The 19,231-nt window shown below is 39.7% G+C and overlaps 1 protein-coding gene and 1 pseudogene across 2 annotated transcripts; both read right to left on the bottom strand.

The window, feature by feature from the left end:
* Positions 1-337: 337 nt before the first annotated feature.
* Positions 338-2,387, bottom strand: LOC141815468 (alpha-1,3-arabinosyltransferase XAT3-like; annotated as a pseudogene).
* Positions 2,388-3,833: 1,446 nt separating this feature from the next.
* LOC141814812 (CDP-diacylglycerol--serine O-phosphatidyltransferase 1-like) lies at positions 3,834-11,167 on the bottom strand. 2 transcript variants are annotated; one of them, XM_074702762.1, is made up of 13 exons: positions 10,839-11,167; positions 9,837-10,014; positions 8,933-8,998; positions 8,791-8,850; positions 8,473-8,563; positions 8,068-8,122; positions 7,903-7,982; positions 7,672-7,788; positions 7,490-7,574; positions 6,107-6,198; positions 4,518-4,771; positions 4,271-4,359; positions 3,834-4,169 (listed from the first exon to the last, which is right to left on the bottom strand). In XM_074702762.1, the coding sequence occupies exons 2-13, from the start codon at positions 9,998-10,000 to the stop codon at positions 4,042-4,044; spliced, it is 1,281 nt and encodes a 426-aa protein (XP_074558863.1). In that variant the 5' UTR covers positions 10,001-10,014; positions 10,839-11,167; the 3' UTR covers positions 3,834-4,041. The 2 variants fall into 2 exon arrangements, with proteins under 2 accessions (XP_074558863.1, XP_074558862.1); XM_074702761.1 differs by having other exon boundaries at positions 10,777-11,167.
* Positions 11,168-19,231: the final 8,064 nt, after the last annotated feature.

Here is a 19,231-nt window from a genome sequence, read left to right on the forward strand (position 1 = left end):
GAGCCAGCCTCTACTGCTTGATGTCATTGAATAAGGCTACAAACAAAGCTTCCACCTGGTCATCTCTCAGTATTCTCAGCGTGCATTAAGCATTAAGCACGAAGCAGAGAAAGAATCATAGACGACGACAGACACTGACACAGGAAGGACACAAGATATAATTACTTGCCATGGCGAGATTGGTCTCGAATTTAGAGAAATAGTGACTAGACCAGAGGCTGCACTGCACAATGCGTCCGTCTGTGGCTAAGAGCAGGCATGAGGAGGTTAGTGTGTTGATGAGAGAGGTTAGCGTGTCTTCTCTTGGACACCAAACCTTTTGAGTTCGTCATGCACAAAGATTAGTCTTCGTGCTTGTCAAGGAGGAGGATTGTGAGCTATTTCTGAAAGATTACTATGAAATTTACATACTATTACAGTACTGTGATGGATTTGATTTGGATTCCTCGGTTGTTCTCCGATCTAATCACACACTTTATGAATTGTTTTTGTTACAACAAGAACTAAAAATGAATGCAGAAATATATGTGGCGGGAATCAATCGATTGGTTCGTGTTTAAGCATGCAAATCTGCTCTTCTTCCATGGCGGGCGTGAGGCAGGTGCTTGAGCGCTTCCAACAGCGTCTTTCTGAGCCGGCCGAGTTGCGGCTTCACGTTCTGGTTCTCTAAGTAGATTCGGCTGATCTCGTTCCACCCTCGCTTCTGCACGGCGTAGGGATCCTTGATCACCGGGTCGTCCGCAGCGTACTGCTGGCTGATCGTGCTCTCGGCCGGCTTGATGTGGTAGTCCAGGTAGTTGAGCCGCATCGCCGGCGCCGGCTCCTTGAAGGTCTCCCTCGCGAGCCAGTCCAGTCCCCGAAGGGCACCACCTGGATCAGCACCGCGCCGTCGGGGAGGAACACCATGTTGGTGAGCCCGGCGCCGTGGACGCCGATCATCACGTCGGCGGAGTTCACCAGCCGCGCGAACTTGGACAGGTCAGTTCTCGTGTCCGGCTCCGCCACGCGCACGTCGAACCCTAGGCTCGTCGCCATGTCCGTCATCCCCCGCTCGTTCAGGAAAACCCTAGTTTTCTTCCGCGTGATGATCAACAGCCGCGGCTTCCTCCGGATGTCCCACTGGTCCCCCGTCGGCACCGCCCTCGGCCGCTCGAGACCGTAAGCCTTCCGAAGCATCGACTTAAACTCGGCCATCGTGTACCCCGTCGGCGTCCTCGCCGGATCCGCGCTGAGCTCCTTGTGGAAGCTTAATCCCACGATTACCCGCGGGAAGCAGTGGATAGTGCCGTGGTCGTCGTTGTCGGCGTCGATGATTTCGTAGTTGGAGAGCTGCTTAAAAATTAGGGCAAACTTGCTCACCCACCAGGACTTGTGCTCCGCGATGACGAACTGGACCTCGCCGCGGAATTGATAGGCGGAGATGAAGAGGGGGACGAGGACGTCGGTGAAGTCGTGGAAGATGTTTCCGGTGAATCCGGCTATGGAGAAGACCAGCGCCGGAGCCGTGTGGTTGACGCTGCACTGAGGTGGCGGCGCGTCGCCGGGGAACGGCTTCAAAGTCCATTCCTTGACGTTCCTCATCGCCGGCGGGTCGTGCTTCCTACAGTAAGGCTTCGTCTTCCATTCTCGATCTGTCAAAGAAGGCGGCAGGAAAATGACCTGCGAACTTCCCTGCAATCTCACATCGCCTTCTACTTCGCAGACATCAGATCTCTTGCTGGTTTCGGAACATATTGGCTTGTTCGACATCGAAGCAGCTTTTTCAGTAGCAAGTTCTTCAGGTGCTGCAAGGATTGGTTCTTCATCTTCATCCACTGCACAAAACAAGTATGATCTTTTTTCCATAAACCATTTCCTTGAATTCAGTCCCCTAAATTTAGCTATGAATTCTTCTCTTTGCAGAAAAAAAAACGATCTTTTCTTCCAATTCCTTTCAAATTACCAGTCAGAGAAGCTTCCTCACTCTTCTCCATGGCTGCTCCTGAAGCCTCATGAGCTTCTGCTTCAGCTAATCTCTGTGACTTTGCTGAAAGAGGAAGAACAGTTTGATTCTCCTTAGAACAAAGAATCAGTAACTGGTTAGAGCTCAAGAAAACATCAACAAAGAATACAAACCATATGGAGCAGAGCAATAGCGAGCCTTGACGAGAGAGAGGATGCAGAGAGAAATAAGCATAGCGGCAATGACGATTGCATTGCCACTTCTCCTTGGTTCATGCCTGAGAGGATTCCTCACAGCCTTCATCCTCGTCCTCCCTTCTTTCCTTTTTCCCAATCACTTTTTTTATACTATAAAGGGCTTAATTTTCTTGAGCATTAGTTTGACTTGTTAAACTCGAAACCTCGCTATATCCTAACAACTCCAATCTTGCAAGAAACCCAGCGGAGAAGGGATAATATCCCAGTCTCTTCCTTTTGCTTTCTTTCCTTTACTATTATTAGAACTCTATCTAGTTGCACTAATCATGGATCTCTAGTCAAAATTAGCCAAAGTTTCGTCTCTAAAATCATTGTGATCTTTGCCTTCTCGTTGCTCTTCCATGCTTTTGACGGCAGACTGTAGCTGATGTAATCATTGTGATCTTTCAACAAGTACTAATGACTTCAAAAACACAGTGGTGAATCTGTGTGCCACGTGTACTGCTAGGCAATCAATGTCTACTGAGTGCAGGATCTTGTAGATTGTGAATTTTATATAATAAACCAAAAAATAGGGTAGGTGGGCAGATAGATTGGTGGGTGTATTTAAGTAAACAAACCTTGTCATTTTTAAGCAGAGAATCCAGCGTGAAGTTTTCTTACGGCTCCGATTCATAGTTGTTTCTTGCATTCAGACTGAAATTGTTTGTCATGTGCGAAGTTCACAAAAGTAGGCAATTTATGTGCTCGCTGAAGGGGAATGCTAGTAAACCCAACTTCTAAGTTTATGACAAAAAAGTTTGGGCAGAATCTGGTTGGGAGAGGACCAATTTTGAAAACCCATGAAAATATATATACATACCTCAGTAAATTTTCAAATGTAACTATATCGTAATTTAATATGCACCAAGTTGTTAACATCTGAATATTATGGGCATAGAAGAGCATAACAAGTTGCCCACGCCACCAAGCAAGAAAGTTAAGTTAGCATTTGATTAAACGATGGTCCTCTCTGTCCCTGATACTTTTCTTTCTGATATGGAATTTATTGTTTCTCTGTTGTGAAACCAGTTAAATTTGTGTGTATTTTGGATGAATAAAAAGAGGATCGGCTCAACTTAAAGTTGGTGAGTCAGATGAGAATGAGAAACGCTATGAACCTGAGAAGGTGGCAACAAAAGCTGTAATGGTGTCAGACTAGACGCCATCTTTATGAATCGTGGGACCGTGAACCGCTGCAGCAGGAGTGCAATTCTCATGGTAGGTCATCCATCCACCACGTTTGAAGAACAAATGATTTATCAGGATTTTGAAGAGAAAAGGAACAAGAAAACTGGAACCCTGCTCTTCATTATTGCAATGGCTACCGATGGCCATTCGTGTTTCTTTTTTGAGGGGTGCTGCTGAAGAACATGCCACAATCATTAACTAGGAGAATTCAGTCTTTCATCAATGCATCAACCGACAACATCGGATTCCGCCATTGCCGAGTGCCTACAGAAAAACATAGAGCACATGCAAAGGTGGTAGGTGATCCCTCCATGTTGCTTTCAAACATAGAGATTGATCAGAAACTCTTTTAGTTAAGTTTATACTCAAGAAAGATGCTACAAGAAACCAATAGAAATAATATTGACAATTGAGATGTCACAAGTGATGACTCAATTCCATTCTGATAAAACTACTCAGCTCAATTGAATAAATAAAAAATCAGATCGAAGTGTCAAAAAGAAGAGGTACACAGTACACCCACAAAGAAATCTGCAGCAAGAACATTGAAACATGGTTTTAAAGAAAAAGCATCTACTTGTCAGACTGGTTTCCAGTCTGAGCAGCAATTGGTTCATTTACAAATGCAAGGTATTTACAGAGGTAAAAGAGGGGGGAAATACATGTAAATGATTATCGTCTCTTCTTCATGACCAATCGATGAATCTGCCAAGTCCAAGCAACTAGACATACCAATAGGGCGACCCCAACAGTTGTCCAGAAAGTTATCAGCCATGGAGGCATTGGGTTGAGAAAGAGACCTGGTTTGGTAGAACACTTTGAGAATGCTTGCATCATATACTTAAAAAGGAATGAACTCTTCGGGCAGTATAATGACACAGTGAAATATTATGGCACTGACCATGGCCGAATTTGACACAGATTAGAAGCTCCACTATGCATATTGCTAGTGAAAGCCAACAGAATGCTCCGACCTTCTTGATAGGCTTCCTGAAGTCATTGATCATGTTAATATTCCTTTTAGCTAACATTGATTACTTCAATCATCTTATTTTACAAATGCAAGTACATTGGTGATTCCAGTACAACTTTAGATTCTGCAAAATGGAATAATGAAAAACTTTACGGCTAGAATGAAGTATATGTACCTGTCTTGCAAGTATGTATTGTACTCACGGATAGTAGGAATAGCAATTAGCCACCACAGAACCAATCTGTAAACAATCAAAGGGTTTCTAGGAGGAACCCATAGACAAAACTTGAGGAAAAAGGTGTTGAGCTCCACAGTCATAAAAACAACACAAAGGCACAGCACTTGAATGAATCTCAATGGTCCGAGCAAGGGATGCCACTCATCTTTGTCCCATTTTGCAGGTGTAAACTGGCCCAATGTTCGTTTGACCTTCACAAATAAATTATAATTAAAGATCATAGTATAAGAAAAAAAAAAAGCAGTATAAGATGTGCATAAGATACTTATATATTCTAAAAGGTACAATGAAAGCCAAACATATTGTTTTGTTATGATTAGAAAAGATTTGTTCTATGAAAAATGATTAGATAATCATTCGAGCAAATCCTTAAAGAAATTAATCACTTTGGATGAACCATGAGCATTTATGTTTTCTGAGAGAGGTTCAACAACCACCATGAGCATTCAATTCCATCAGGTTCAACTCTTGGGCAAATGTGATGGAGTAAACTTAACCAGAATAAAATTTCATAGGAAGAAATATCTACAACTCCATTGAGTTCTTCTGAGTAAATATGACTGCAGGCTTCTCAAAAATTGAGATTTGCTTTAAAAATTGCTTAAAATATGCTACACTATCAATCACATAGCCGTGAACCATGAACTTTCTGTTAGAACAGGGTAAAACTGTTATATTAGAAACATTGATATTTCCTTGGGATAAAGGAGAATTACAAGCACGAGATGTCTGTGTGAAGGATAAATCATGGATGGATATAGAGAACTTATTAGTCTGTACCATGCATGACCTGGCCCCAAACATCATTAGAAGAAAACCTAAGTGATTTCTTACACAGTAGTTGGGCAAAATGACAATTTTGTCATTTACAAGAGGTTGTTTCCAAGACTCCAAACTTTTCCTTTGCGCCAAGGCTCCTCTTCTTTGACTCAACCAAAGAGAATAATAATCATGCAAATGGATGGACTGGTTGGTAGCATGGCATGATTGGTGTGAGGCGATAGTGACCATTAATCAAAACCAACGATGAGCAACTGGATGTTGCAGGCTTAAGTTATGCTCCAGTCAGCCTTGCTCTCATCACGAGAATCACATTAAAATCAAACAAGTTGGACAGATCCAGTGCCAATGAGTGTCATGCTGACTTACAAATAATTGGCTACCCAAGTAGCATAACCAGCTCCAAATAAGTCCATGGTAAAACGACCATAACCAGAGAACCATATATATGGAATCCTCAGGCGCCAATCATTTTTATTGTTTGAAAATCACAAAAGGGATATCGTTTTAATAGCCTGCCAAGTTTATGACACTAAATTTAACCCCCCGTATTTGGTTTCTGCATGATACTCGTGGCTCTGTTGCTGATATCAGATATAATGCCAACCACTGGAAGCAATATTTCTCTCAAGTTCTGGGTCACATCCTCAAGAACCCAGAATAAGTTTGAAGCCCCAAAGTCCCACAATTATTCGCAAACTTGAATATAAATAGAAATATGAAATAAGTATAGCATACCATCATACCTTACCAATTATATTTGGTTGGCGGCTTATGCCTACCCACTGATAGGTTTTTCCATCGAAGTACCTAACGGTATGCATTCCTGCCCAAATACCTGTATCATAAACAAAAATATGAATCATGATGCAGCCTAAATGGTCTATTCATCTTTTTCCTTTTTTTTTTCTTTTGCTTGCTCAACCTAGAACATAATTTTTGTTGGGGGTGAGTAAATGCTATGGATTTAGACATACAATCTAAACTAAACCATTGACTGCAAGTCCTCCAAAAGCAAGATAATAAGAATTTCAAAGGGTGCTAATTAATTGGCGTCTTGATTCTTCAGGATTCACCTTTTCTGCACTATCATATTGGACCTACACTTATACCTTTGTTCTTAGAAGCAATGTTTGCAATTTCGTTCCGGCACATGTAAACCATTTAACTACGTCCGCTGATCATCATGGGGAACAACCTGATACCTAGAAACACCTCATGTAGCTTCCGTGACAATGTCGATGCAACGGGAAGCTTCCTTTGAGGCACACAAGATTTCTGTGACATGGTGAGAGGTTGGTGGTGAATCCTAGCAAGAGCGCGAAGATCTCCGAGGAGTGCGTCAAGCCGGGGCATAATGTGAAGCGGTGATGGAGGTTGATGGCTTCTATGCTAAAACCAGGAAGCCTCACGAAGAAGAAGCTCCTCTGCTCCCCTCCCCCCTCCCCCCCTCCCCCCCCCCCCCCCCCCCCCCCCCCCCCCCTCCTTCTTCTCTTATACCACGCCCTATACGTCTCATCCTGACAAGGGCCTGAACTCCAAGCCTGAAACGAGTTGCTTTGAAGAACCATAAAGAAATCCAACATCTAATCTAAGTGAATTATCAAACAAGATTACTCAACAGCCCTTCTCAGTTTACTTCAAGCTAAATAAGAGAAAGAGAGAGAGAGAGAGAGAGACTTAAAACACAAAGAAAAGAATAATGTAAAGCAGAGACCCATCTGGTTACTAGTCCACCAATAATGAAGGTCCTAGCTATTAGGAAGACATGGACTGACCCAAAAGCATGCACAATGATGCATTTGCTCAGCTAGAAACAAAATGGACCACTCACTAAGGCTGCATTTCTAAAAGTTTTAGATGACAGTTGTGTTAAGTACCTTCAAGTATTTACTTTTCGATGGTAATGAGCATTGGGCAATACAAGTACGTACTGTCAGACATGCAAGCATGGGACTGGTAGAGACCACATTCCAGAAATATATGCTTCAACATACTGAAAGCATGCATGTGAAATTACTTCCAACAATCAAGAATCCTCATTTGGAGCAACCACCAAAAATTAGAGGTAGGAGGATCATTTTCATATCCAGCATATCATTTGCAGGTAAAACAAGAGAAGTTCTCACCAAACCAGTTGCAGATCAAGATGTCCAAAATAATACTGTCCCACCAGCACTCATTGAAATTCGGCAACATATGCCGAAAAGTAAACTGCAATGGTTAGCTAACGAACTTAAATAATGTTTTTTTTTCCAAGAAATAAGTTTCGTAATTTTTGCAAAGAATAAGGGGGAAAAAATGAAACGACCTCCATCAATTCGAAGCCAATTGACAACACCCATAGAAGGGGCTGGTTTCGTATCATTATTGCCTTTCCCCACCATCCAAAAATATGAGCAAGAACAAACTCATCAAATAATGTATTCTGCAATAAACTAACATGAATTAGTGTACAAGATATAAAAAGGTATAATTTGCTTGAAAAATCCAAGCAATATAAAATGATAGGCTAAAAGGTTGGTGAATGAAGGAATCATACATAAATATTGATAAACCTGTTTTGGGTATTCTCTGGGACATAAATACGACAATCGGCTCCGTATGATCTTTCAGGTAATTCTGGAAGGAATAAACAAGGATTCCGCTAACTTGTTTATCTTTTAACATGCAGTCAAACCATAAAGCTCCTAAATTAAGTAATTACCAACTCCAAGAGCAGGATGGAGAAATTTCATAAACTGCCGTGCATCATCACGATTCTGGGAATGAAGAAAAACAATACCAGGGGAAAATTTGTAAAATTCACAACAGAACTATCAGATGACTATATAATATTTGAGGTTTCAATTCTACCCAAATCACAATACTAGTTGATGAAACCAAAACCTTGGTAACAAACAGTTGGAAAAATAGTCTTCTATATGGGAATTTACAGGAGAAATTAAAGTTGATGCAGTATCTATCATCTCACACTATTCAAGATATTACACTCTGGCTCAAATTTTATCTTATTTGATTCAATGACAAGTATCAAAGCACTAAATAATAGAACAAAATCGAAGCAGAGGTGCTTGACAATCATCCTAATTGAAAGATAAAAAACACAAACCTGGAAAAGCAAAAATGTTAGGGCCACAAGGTACACAACAGCCATTCCATGAACTAAGCGCCAAATTGCAGGATGAGGCCTTATAAGGACCCTGAGAAACATAGTCATAATTAGCATGGTACCTATCATGGCATGTTAATATGTACATATATTCATCTTCACAAACAGAGTTCACAGACTAGTGACAATGTCCATATCGCATATATTCCAAGATAGAGATCAACAAATGCTCTCTAACTAGCTTGTATGATGTGAGATACGTGAATGTATATCATAGTCAAAAGTTTTGAACTATCAAAAATGGAAGCCATAGCTTACGTCGAAGGTGCTTGCAGCAAGGAATAGGCTAAAAAGACTGCAATCATTGCCCAGACACCTCTGCAAAAGGAAGCAAATTCGAAGGATGTTAAAGTTCATAAGAAAAATACAATCCTGAGGTATGATAAACTGGCAGACTCACCTCTTTACAGATGTAACAATGTCAGTCGATGCTGTGCTTTCAGGATCTAGTGCTCCACTTGCCCAACTGAAAAAAAGGGTTTAGCATATGAACCGGCCGACAGATGATAAACCCTTCAAGCATTCCACAAAAACATATGTTACAAGATCATTTGATCTCTTGTTTAGTCCTAGTTGGTATTCTTTAAACAAATCAGACATAATTGCGTAACAATTCATAGCAAACCAGGCTCTTGGTAAGACTTTACAACTGCATATATAATAGGTCTGCAGTTTTTTTTCTATAAAAAAAATATTTTGAGAGACGAGACATGCAGATTTATTTAATCAAAAGTTTACACATCCAATCTTCCTAATTTACATCACTCTAATGATCAATGCTGTGGTCCAAAACAACACCAACCAGTTCACAGAGACCACATAGCCAGAGATAATTAAAATGCAATCCTGTAAACCAAATTAAAATTTATCAAGTAGTAGATATTTCACTATTGTAACATACTAAACTTCTATCCAACACATCATTCTTCAAATTATGGCAAACCATTCTTTTCCATGCTAATTAGTTCAGCCAATCATTCATCTCCTCCAATTAAGGCGTGGGCTTAAACCATAAGCAAATTGTAGAACTATTCTTGGCTCATTAAATCTATCATGTGTTCTTACCTTATCTACATAGCTCGCGTGCAAGAAAATTGTTCACCTAATTACTTGTCAATCAATTACAAATTTAAGTTAGTGCAAGGAATCTATCACTTCCCTTGGACTTAAAATTGAAAAACACAGAAGAGGGAAGTAAGAAAGTAAGCCAGAAACATACATAATATAAATATCTATATAGATAGCCAAAGAAACAGATTATCTTGTACCAGAGAACTATCAAAATTGTAGGATGCAGCACTCACACTAATAAACATGTTCCAACAAACAGTAAAGTTATTGTGCGTGGCTTGTAAGCCCAAGCTGTCCATGGATCAAGTTCACCAAAATCACTTTGAAATTTGGCACCATTCTCTTCTCGAATTTTGCAGTCTCTTCTTGATGTTTTTCCTTGGCCATTGGCCTCCATGATCCCCAAGAAAGCTGCATAATAACAAACAAAGAATTAGCAAACTTTAGATATCAGAAATAGCATAGAAACACAACTTGCAGAAACATTTCTGGCAGAAAAAAAAAAGAATTTCCAAAACCATACCAATAATTCAATGTTCCGTGGAAGAAACTTGAAATATAAGATAGCCAATCATTTGAATAATTGGTCGTACGGGCACAGAAAATCAAATAGAGCTTTTTAACAAAAAAATACCAATGTATGATGTATCATCTGAAAAAAAAAAATTAACATGGAGATATACACGCATGATCCGGAAAAGCAACCCTATCCCACAAAAAGAAGACTACCTAAAAGAAAGTTGAAAGGTTTACATTGATAAAAATTATAAATTCCTGGACCCTAACACAATAAATAACGTTTCCATTCTAAATTGCAAAGGTCAGATGCAGCAGTCAATGCATAGCAAAGATAGATTGTTTCAAATCCAACACCCGTGGTCATTTATTTGACTGATAACTTCAACAAAAAAAAAAAAAAAAACAGGTACGCATGGTTCGAATAAAGTTAATATTATCATCAACAATGGAAGAAACCAAAAGAACTCATGGCAGCCACGGAAAGTGATACCGAAAGAGAATACGCTTTTCATACTAAAAAAAAAAAAGAGCCAACTTTTCCAGATCACAAAGATAAAACGGCCAGAGAAGTTAAGAAGCACCGTGAAAAAATAGGTGAGTTTGCGAAAAAGAAAAATATATTCCTCAAACACGAACAATGAAAAGGCCAAGTACCCTTAAAACAGAGAATAAAAGAAGGGAATAGTTGCACGCAACGGCTCGAAGAGGAATCGTACTGTTCTTCTTTTCCCTCTTTCTTCTTACTCTTCGTTGAAGCAACTCAATTACGCAGGACGATAGCAAAGTTCACTTCTCCCCCGATTCAAACGCCCACATGCGCGCAGAGAGACTAGAAGACAAACGGGGGGAAAGCCGATTCCTTCACCACCATTTCCTGAGGAATTACCGACGTAGCGCTGCCGACACGCCCGTCTTCCGCCGTACGATCAGAGTGAGATCCGTGCCGCCAAAATGAGTCCGGATCAAAGGCGCAATCTTTTCGATCTTTCCCTCCTCTTCTCGGGCCGTCTATGGATTTCAGAGAGAGAGAGAGAGAAACAGGGCAGGCGATAGAGCAAGTATGGCTTATAAAGGTGCAGAGAAGAGAGAGAGGGGGAGAGAGTACAGGGATGGTCAAACCAGACTTGAATATAGGAAAGAAGCAAGGCCTGTGTAGTTTAAATAGCCATAGTACATGGAATATTTACAAAAATGTCATTCATTATTATTATATCCAGAAAAATATTATTCCATAGTTTTTTTCTAATAATTTATACATATTTAATAAATGCTAAAAACAAGAAAAACCTTTAGCTTCATTGCATCCATTCTTACTCAAACTTTCGATAACTGGTAACGAGATCTAAGCTGATTGATTCATTTCAATTCATTTATGTTCATGATTTTCTTTGTTGGTCACCCTGTCAATAAATTTCCACATGTTAATAGCTACTTTATTGGCCATTTAATGCATGAACAGTCATTAATTTCCACATATCCAATTATATATATATATAACTTAAAGATCACCTCAAAGTCACTCCAAGTATCTTTTACTTGTTATTAACTCAATTTATAATCCTTTTTTAATAAAAAAATGTGCATTGTGCATTCCATATGTTTTAGTAGAGTGAAAATGAATAGTTTTTTATAATTGACAGCCATACGTTTGCAGAAAAGAAAGATAAATGTAAACTTGGTTGCTAGTTTCATTAACTCCTTCAATCGTAATTAAAGAAGCAATATTACAGGTACAGGGCAGTCAAAAACATGATTGGGAGTGGACCAAGCAGAAGATATTAGAGAGATGAGACACCAAAAGGCAAACAAAAGAAGGCTGTCCTTTATATCTTTCCACGCTCTCTGACAACAAAAGCAACAGCAACAGCAACAGCAACAGCAACAGTGAGCGCTTTCCACTGCCATGATATAAGTTCTACTCATGCAGCTCTGTTTTAAAAAAAAAAATAAACAAAAAAAAAACATGATGCTCTTCTGCAAATCTTTTCTGAAAACGCTGCTAGTACTGTTTCACTTCCATCACAAGCAAACAGTCCATTCAAATCACAACTTTCCTTCCCCCAAATGCCCCGACAGAGCATGGAGAGTGACTGTATTGCCAGGGCTCGTACCCAGTGCCGCAGGACAATTCCAACTTCTTAAGATCCTGTAATCACAACAATCATCATTCATTCATTCATTCATCCATACTTGCTCCTCCCTTTATTCATTCATCGCTCGAGGCTTCCAAGGAACAAGACAGTCTCTGTTTTTGGAACTGACTTTCACATAGAAGAAGAAGAAAAAAATATTTTAAATCGGTGGCAGTGTTGTGTATGCCGAAGGTTGGCGAGGGCGTTTTGGTCTTTTGGACAAAGGTATCTGGAATAGTATAAAACATTTCGCGTTTAACGGCGCCAAACTCGGTCGCAGTCGTGTCCCCACCAAGTCATCGGAAGACGTGCACGCATAGAAACAGAGAGATCCCAACTCCACCTCCTTCACTCCTCTCCTCTTTCTTCCTGAGAACTTCAACCTCCATCAGTTAAATCCGTGCCTTCACCTTTTTCTTTCCCATCAAAATTTTACGTGATTATCCACTCGAGAAATCCTTTCCCATCACGATCAAATTGCACTTTTAAGGCGTTTCCCCCCGAGAGCCAACACCGATCATAAAAAAGCTGGTAAAACTGTAAAAGGAGTCAGAGAAAATAAAGGAGGACGAAGCGCGCGCACGTGGTCCTACGTCCACGGGCCACCTCAGCTCAGTTCTTTCTTCTCATCGTCTCCTAGAAAAAATAATAAAAAAATAGTAGCGTCATGGGCGCCTGGGCGTCGTGGGTCCCTTCCTGGCTCAGCTTCTGTGGCCAATAGATGGGCATGCGGAAGAAAAGCACGCATAGATAGAGAGATAATAGCTATGCGGAAGGAAGAACGTATGAACGAAAATGAAAGACTTCTGTCCAGGTACTGTTTTTCATGTTTTTTCTGTCTGATGGGAGACAAAAATACTTCTTTATATTTATATATATAAATTAATGGAATCTAACCGGTTCCCAATTAAGTTCGCCGTTTTCCCGACTGAATCCAGTGTTTTGGATTCGACGGATCCATCGGTCTGGTTGTCTAAATAGACAGTTGTTTAGTGAAGAAGAAAAAAAATGCACTTACTTTGGGTCAGGAGACGACAAGATGTCCTTGCGATCGAGTGCTGTAATATGTGTGCTTGCCAGCCCGGCCGGCTTTTGAAGCTCCAGGTCGAGGTCCCACAAGCCGACAAAAAGTGACATCTCTTGTATACAATTTGGTAGTACTTGAAGGCTCAATGTAATGCTCTACGTCCGCAGGGACCCAACCATGATTCTTCTGGTACAATTATTTCCTCACCCTGGTCTCTTCGCCCTCATCCCTTCTTCACTGGCACCACCAACCTTTCAGCCCCAATGTGCATCTGTCTTTTTCTTTCGTTTCTCACTTTTGTTTATTTTTCATGGACAGAGCAATGAAGAACGATGTTGATGAAGAATGGGGGGCATTGGGTCTGTCGTCAGGGCGTTTGACCATTGACTGGTACGTGCACTGAACGCGGTGACCGGCGCCGAACAAGCACAAGAGAAGCTGCAGAAACTAAAGAAAGAAAGTAGCATATATCATTTTGCTGAGTGCTGAAACAGATGTTGATTGTGGTGGCTCACTGTGACGAGGTTCGTGGGTGGGGAAAAGAAAACTGGGGAGTATACTGGTAGATGCGATGGATGAGCATTATTAATAATATGGATGGTCTTGTCATGGATCGATCTGCAGCAGACGATGATGCAGTAATCTTCAGCGTCAGTAGCAATGTATGTTTAGATGGATGCAAACGCACAAGATAAAGTGCACAGGAACAGAGGCACATGCAGGTTAATTATATACTATATGTACCAGGCTTTCGTTGTCTGTCAGATTACATTCACACACTGTTCTTGTAAATGTGATCGATATCTTCCTGCTCCAAAGTAGAAGAATCTGTCTTATAGTGTTCCATTTACCGATCGCTTCCCCGACTTCAAGCTCCCGATAGGCTGTAAAATCAGGTTAGCAGAGATGTGGCAGTAAATGAGTTTCTTTACGAGTAAAAGATCAAAAGGAGAGCTAGAAAAGGACCAAAGCGAATTGGTCCTGTTGGAAGTGTAATGGGAGAATTGTCAGTATTCTAGTACTGATCCAGATCGGCAAAATTTATTATGAAACGAAGAAATCTAAGTTTTCTTAAATAATAGCAAGGCGCAAATAGGTTGAATTATAGGTACTCTAACCACTGTTGAAATGAACTGGCACACTCTATAGCTCACTGTAAATCAGGTCTTCAAGCTTTTTCACCAAGAAAAACAGAACTGCTTGCCAATTTCAAGGACCATTGTACAAGAAAAACAGCATTCATGTTAACAAAAGTGAAACAAGAACCATTGTGCAAAAAAATGACAGCATTCCTTTATAATCAGATAAAAATTTCTGAATTACAGAGGATTACTGAATTTGTTTAGCAGAAAAAATATATATATATATATATATATTTTGCATAACCAGAGGAACAAAGCAGAGGAAAAAGTAAGTTTAAGCATCACCTGTCTGGCCTCCATTCTCTTAGATGAAATGAACGTCTTATAATTTTTACAACATGAATCATCATGAAATCTACATCAGGTTTGCCTATGACAGGAAGGCATGTACTAGTTAGACAAACACACATCATGTTTATGAAAAAGGATTCATCGAGTAAAAGGGAAAAAGAACATTGGCTCGACTAGCAAACAAACTTTGGACCATTGGTGGCCTGACAATTTAATCTCAACCTGGTCAGGGTAAACTTTGAAGAGAAAGGCAAAATGCAGTAATACTGGCTGGCCCAATGTTTCATCATTTCATTCTAAAATTTATAACACATCTTTGTGTTAAAACGCATTTACAAATTAATAGCTTTATGAATAATTTGCACATGGCACCTAGATACTGAAGGCCCTCCTTATTTATTAATCAAATGTGTTCCAGCTAAGGAAATCACCCTTGTTCCAAATCCATATCTTGAGAAAGCAACATATATAATATATATGAAATAGGAATATCAAAACAGACAAAAATTGGAATCAAGGCGTCAACAGCACAAGTTCTTTCTATGGGAATTCTCATACAAAATACCTAGTGTGACAGACTAGTGCATTCATAGGCTAATATAATAAACAGGTTCTAAAATATAAATTTAGATGAGTAAGCAATTATTGGTCTCTTAAACTAGTAACATGGTTTGATAAGTTGAACAGAAGAATTTCTAGCTTTTAGATCATCATGTATATAACAAAGGCTGATAAATAATTAACTGCAAAAGCTCCTTGTTGGATTTGTAGAAATTTCTCAACTGAGTCCGTGGGCTTTCTCGTCTTCCAGTAATTGTGTGCAGGAAATGCAGAAATAGAAGCAAACATAAGTCTTTCACCTGTGATAATAAGTGAAGAAAGAACAGATCAGTTGTACAATCGAACAATAACTATTACTGCAAATGAAAATTCAATGAATTAAAAGCAGGTGATAAATCTATTATATGACATGGTTCATTTAGCAAACTCAAATAAGTATTAAACAATAATAACATATTAATTATATATTAAATAACATATCTGTAACATATAGATTATTATTAAGAAATAAATACATATTATACTGAAAATTAACTTTTAGGATTCTGTATATTATTTCAACTTTGTTATTTATATATTTGTCTTGTTTAAATTGACAGCAAGCGTAAACAGTTGCAAAAAAACAGTGTTCTAGATGAAGAATGGATAAAGAAAAATCACAAACGTGAGGATATTTTTTTTCTTTTCTTTTCTGAAAGATAAAATGAGTGAGAATATTTCAGAATTTGTAGTTTCTAAGTGAGTAAGAATATATTCCCAGTAAATTTGTAGATGGAAAAACTTTCAGCTGGTTTAGAGCCCATCGAAAAAAATATTTACAACACAGTTTTTTCTTTTTTTTTTTAAAAAAAAACAGGAAATCATGAATTATAAAACAACAAAGGAATGGTGTAGTTATCTGTTTGAACCTTTTCCCTCGCATCACAGATATTGGTTAAACAAAAAAGTATGTTAAACAGATGTTTAATTATCATTGAGCATTTTTTGATGCAACAGAGGATTCCATAAGATTTAAGATCTGAAATCTAAATAATAGAAATTGCAATAAAATATTGAATTACTTAATTATATTTAATTAACATCCTATCTAGTTTATCTTCGATAGATATTGTTTAGAGATTAGAAATAGGAAAACTATATTGCATGATATGTAATTGGTTTTAGATCTTATTTTATATATGTTTTTCATTCAATATAGGAATAAATTCTCACACACCATAAAGAATTCCTTTGCATAAAAAACATAAAATTGAATCCAAAAATCAAATAATTCATCAATGAGGCTTTGACGAAATATAAAAATATATAACTACAAAGCAATGGGAACCAGGAGTCCCAAGTGATTTTGTGTCGATATCTCTTTGTTTGTTCAGTTTGCTTTACACTACTTAACAAAAATAATTACGAAAGAAATAAGAGTGATATGAAGATTTTAATTTTTACAATACTTTTCTTTGTCGCAAGCGCGTCAAAATATTTAGATCTCTATGATTTTCCCTCACAGTAACTAACTATAGCTTTTCGATGATCGTAAGATCGATCATATGGGACCGTTGGAAGTAACAAATTTCATCTTTTAGCTATAATATACCTATCAAATTTAACATTACATATACACCAATAGATCGAGCTTAATTTACTAGTCTTACAAGCTTATACACCCACTAATTTCATTCATCTTCAAACATTTACAAGTTCTATATATATTCTCTTATGAAACATAGAATTATATGGTCTACACTTACAAAACTATTTCAAATATAATAACTTCAAGAGATAATGCAAGGAAATAAATGAAGGAAGATTTTGTCGCGTTCCCAATATATCGGCTATAAATTGCCTTCACCTCCATCTACGACATTATACTAATCAATTAATTAATTTCGCAACCACCATGGAAGAAGCATCTTCCTCGAGGCATTCAATCAGATGCATGGTTGTTGATGACAACACAACTTGCCTCAAGATCATTGCCACCATGCTCACCTCTTTAAATTTTTTAGGTGCAATTTTTGAACAATTTATGCTAAATAATTTAATGCAATTTTCTAATCAGCTTTGAATATGCAATTGTTCGGGTCAACGTGCATGCAGTTCAACCTTTCAAGAGCACAGCCGAAGCTCTGTCCTCCCTCCGCGAACAAGGCCACCAGATCGATCTGTTTTTGATCGAGGTCCACGCCGGCGAGGCCAGCTCCGGCTCCACCGCGTTGGCTTCCTTCGACCTCGTCGACCTCATCGTCCACCAAACCGACATTCCTGTCATCAGTACGTAATCAACTAACTAACAAGCATCGATATTATTGTTGCACCAAAATGAAATGGCATCGCTATGTGTATTAGTTCTTGATGAATGCATGCATGCAGCGATGTGCGCCAACGACGACGACAAGATCATCTGCGAGTCGCTGCGGCACGGAGCGCGGTTCCACTTCACTAAGCCGGTGACGAAGGCGGTGGCCGAGGTCATGCGGCAGAAGGCGATGCAGAGGAAAACAGAACGGGGCTGCAACCAAGCAGATTTGGAGGGTATTCATATAACTAACGAAGAAGATCGTGGCACCATTAACGTCGACGATGGAAAAGGGAAGCTTGGTCTGGAATTCTACGGCGTGGTCGCTCCGAGAAGAACCGTCCGATGCACCGGGAATTCGGGCGTCGAAACAGGGGGAGGCAGTGAGAAACCGCAGCGGAGGAGATCAGGGCGGTTGAATTGGGATTCTGATCTCCATCAGAGGTTTTCAGCAGCAATCGAGCTTTTGGGGCAACGTAAGCAAACTTTATTTCATTGCTATCTGTAAATACTTGGGATTTAATATGATGTCGAATAAAATGAATCCAGATGCTGTTCCAAGGAAGATACGTGAGCTTATGAACGTCGACGGGATCACAATCAAGCAAATTGCTAGCCACCTTCAGGTATTACGCATTCAATTTTTTCACAAATATTGCAAATTACAATCCTATTGAGATATTCTTTCTGCAGAAACATAGAAAAACACATCGAGGACGGCTGAGCAAGAGAGCAATTTTCCCTCAGCACGATTCAAGTCGACCTGGAAAGTTGCCGAAAAGGAAACCTGCTGAAAATAAGTCTTCTGCGTCCTCTCACAAGCCGACGCTGAGACCTCTGCTGCCCAAGTATCCTCCATCGATGCTCTGCGCTCGACCTCCACCCGTCCGGATCCATGGCGGAATGCAGCGTCCAGACCAGCAGATGCTGGTCGGTAACGCCGTCGAATCGTCGGGCATCGACAATTCCAAACCCGATCGAGAGAAGATGCCCCACGACTTCGACGGTGGCGCTCTGCCGGAGGTCGGCCTGAGAAGAGACGAGCTGCAGAGCAGGGGAACTGGGGAAGTCGCGTCGAAGGGCTCATCATCGGGCACTGCGGCGCATGAGAATTCAGAAGGCTTCGACACTGAAAACTTCAATTCGGATGAAGACCTCATTGCGGAGATCATTGAAGAAATTGACGTGTGTTTAGGCAGAGCACCACCATGAGCAATAAACTCACAGTGATTTGATATGTACAAGAATTATCTCTCGGCCTCGCTATTTATAGGAGCCAGAGGCAGTCACCAAATCTACTGTTCTGTAGCATATGTTGATAACTAGAGCATTTTAATTTGTTGTTGGACGTCTTCACAGAACGTGACGCGTTGGAAACGTGTGCATTGCCTTTAGGATTTGAGAAGAAACCGTCGCCGTTTGCTTTTAGTTTATCCCTCCATATTCTGAATTTATCAAAAACATCGTCCTACTTTTTTTTCTAGAATTTCCCTACGTTGCCGATCGAACAGAAATGGTCATATCAAACATTACGGCGGCGCCGCCACGGCTCACGGATCAGCAATCACGATAGTTTCAATAATTCATTATATATGAATTGTGTTGAAATCAGAAATTTCATCTTTTTTTTATAAATATGGATTTATTTGATCGTCCAATAACG

Source organism: Curcuma longa, chromosome 21 (assembly GCF_044706935.1).
Source record: "Curcuma longa cultivar G26 ecotype Majalengka, Jawa Barat chromosome 21, ITB_CL_G26_1.1, whole genome shotgun sequence".
Lineage (NCBI taxonomy): Eukaryota > Viridiplantae > Streptophyta > Magnoliopsida > Zingiberales > Zingiberaceae > Curcuma > Curcuma longa.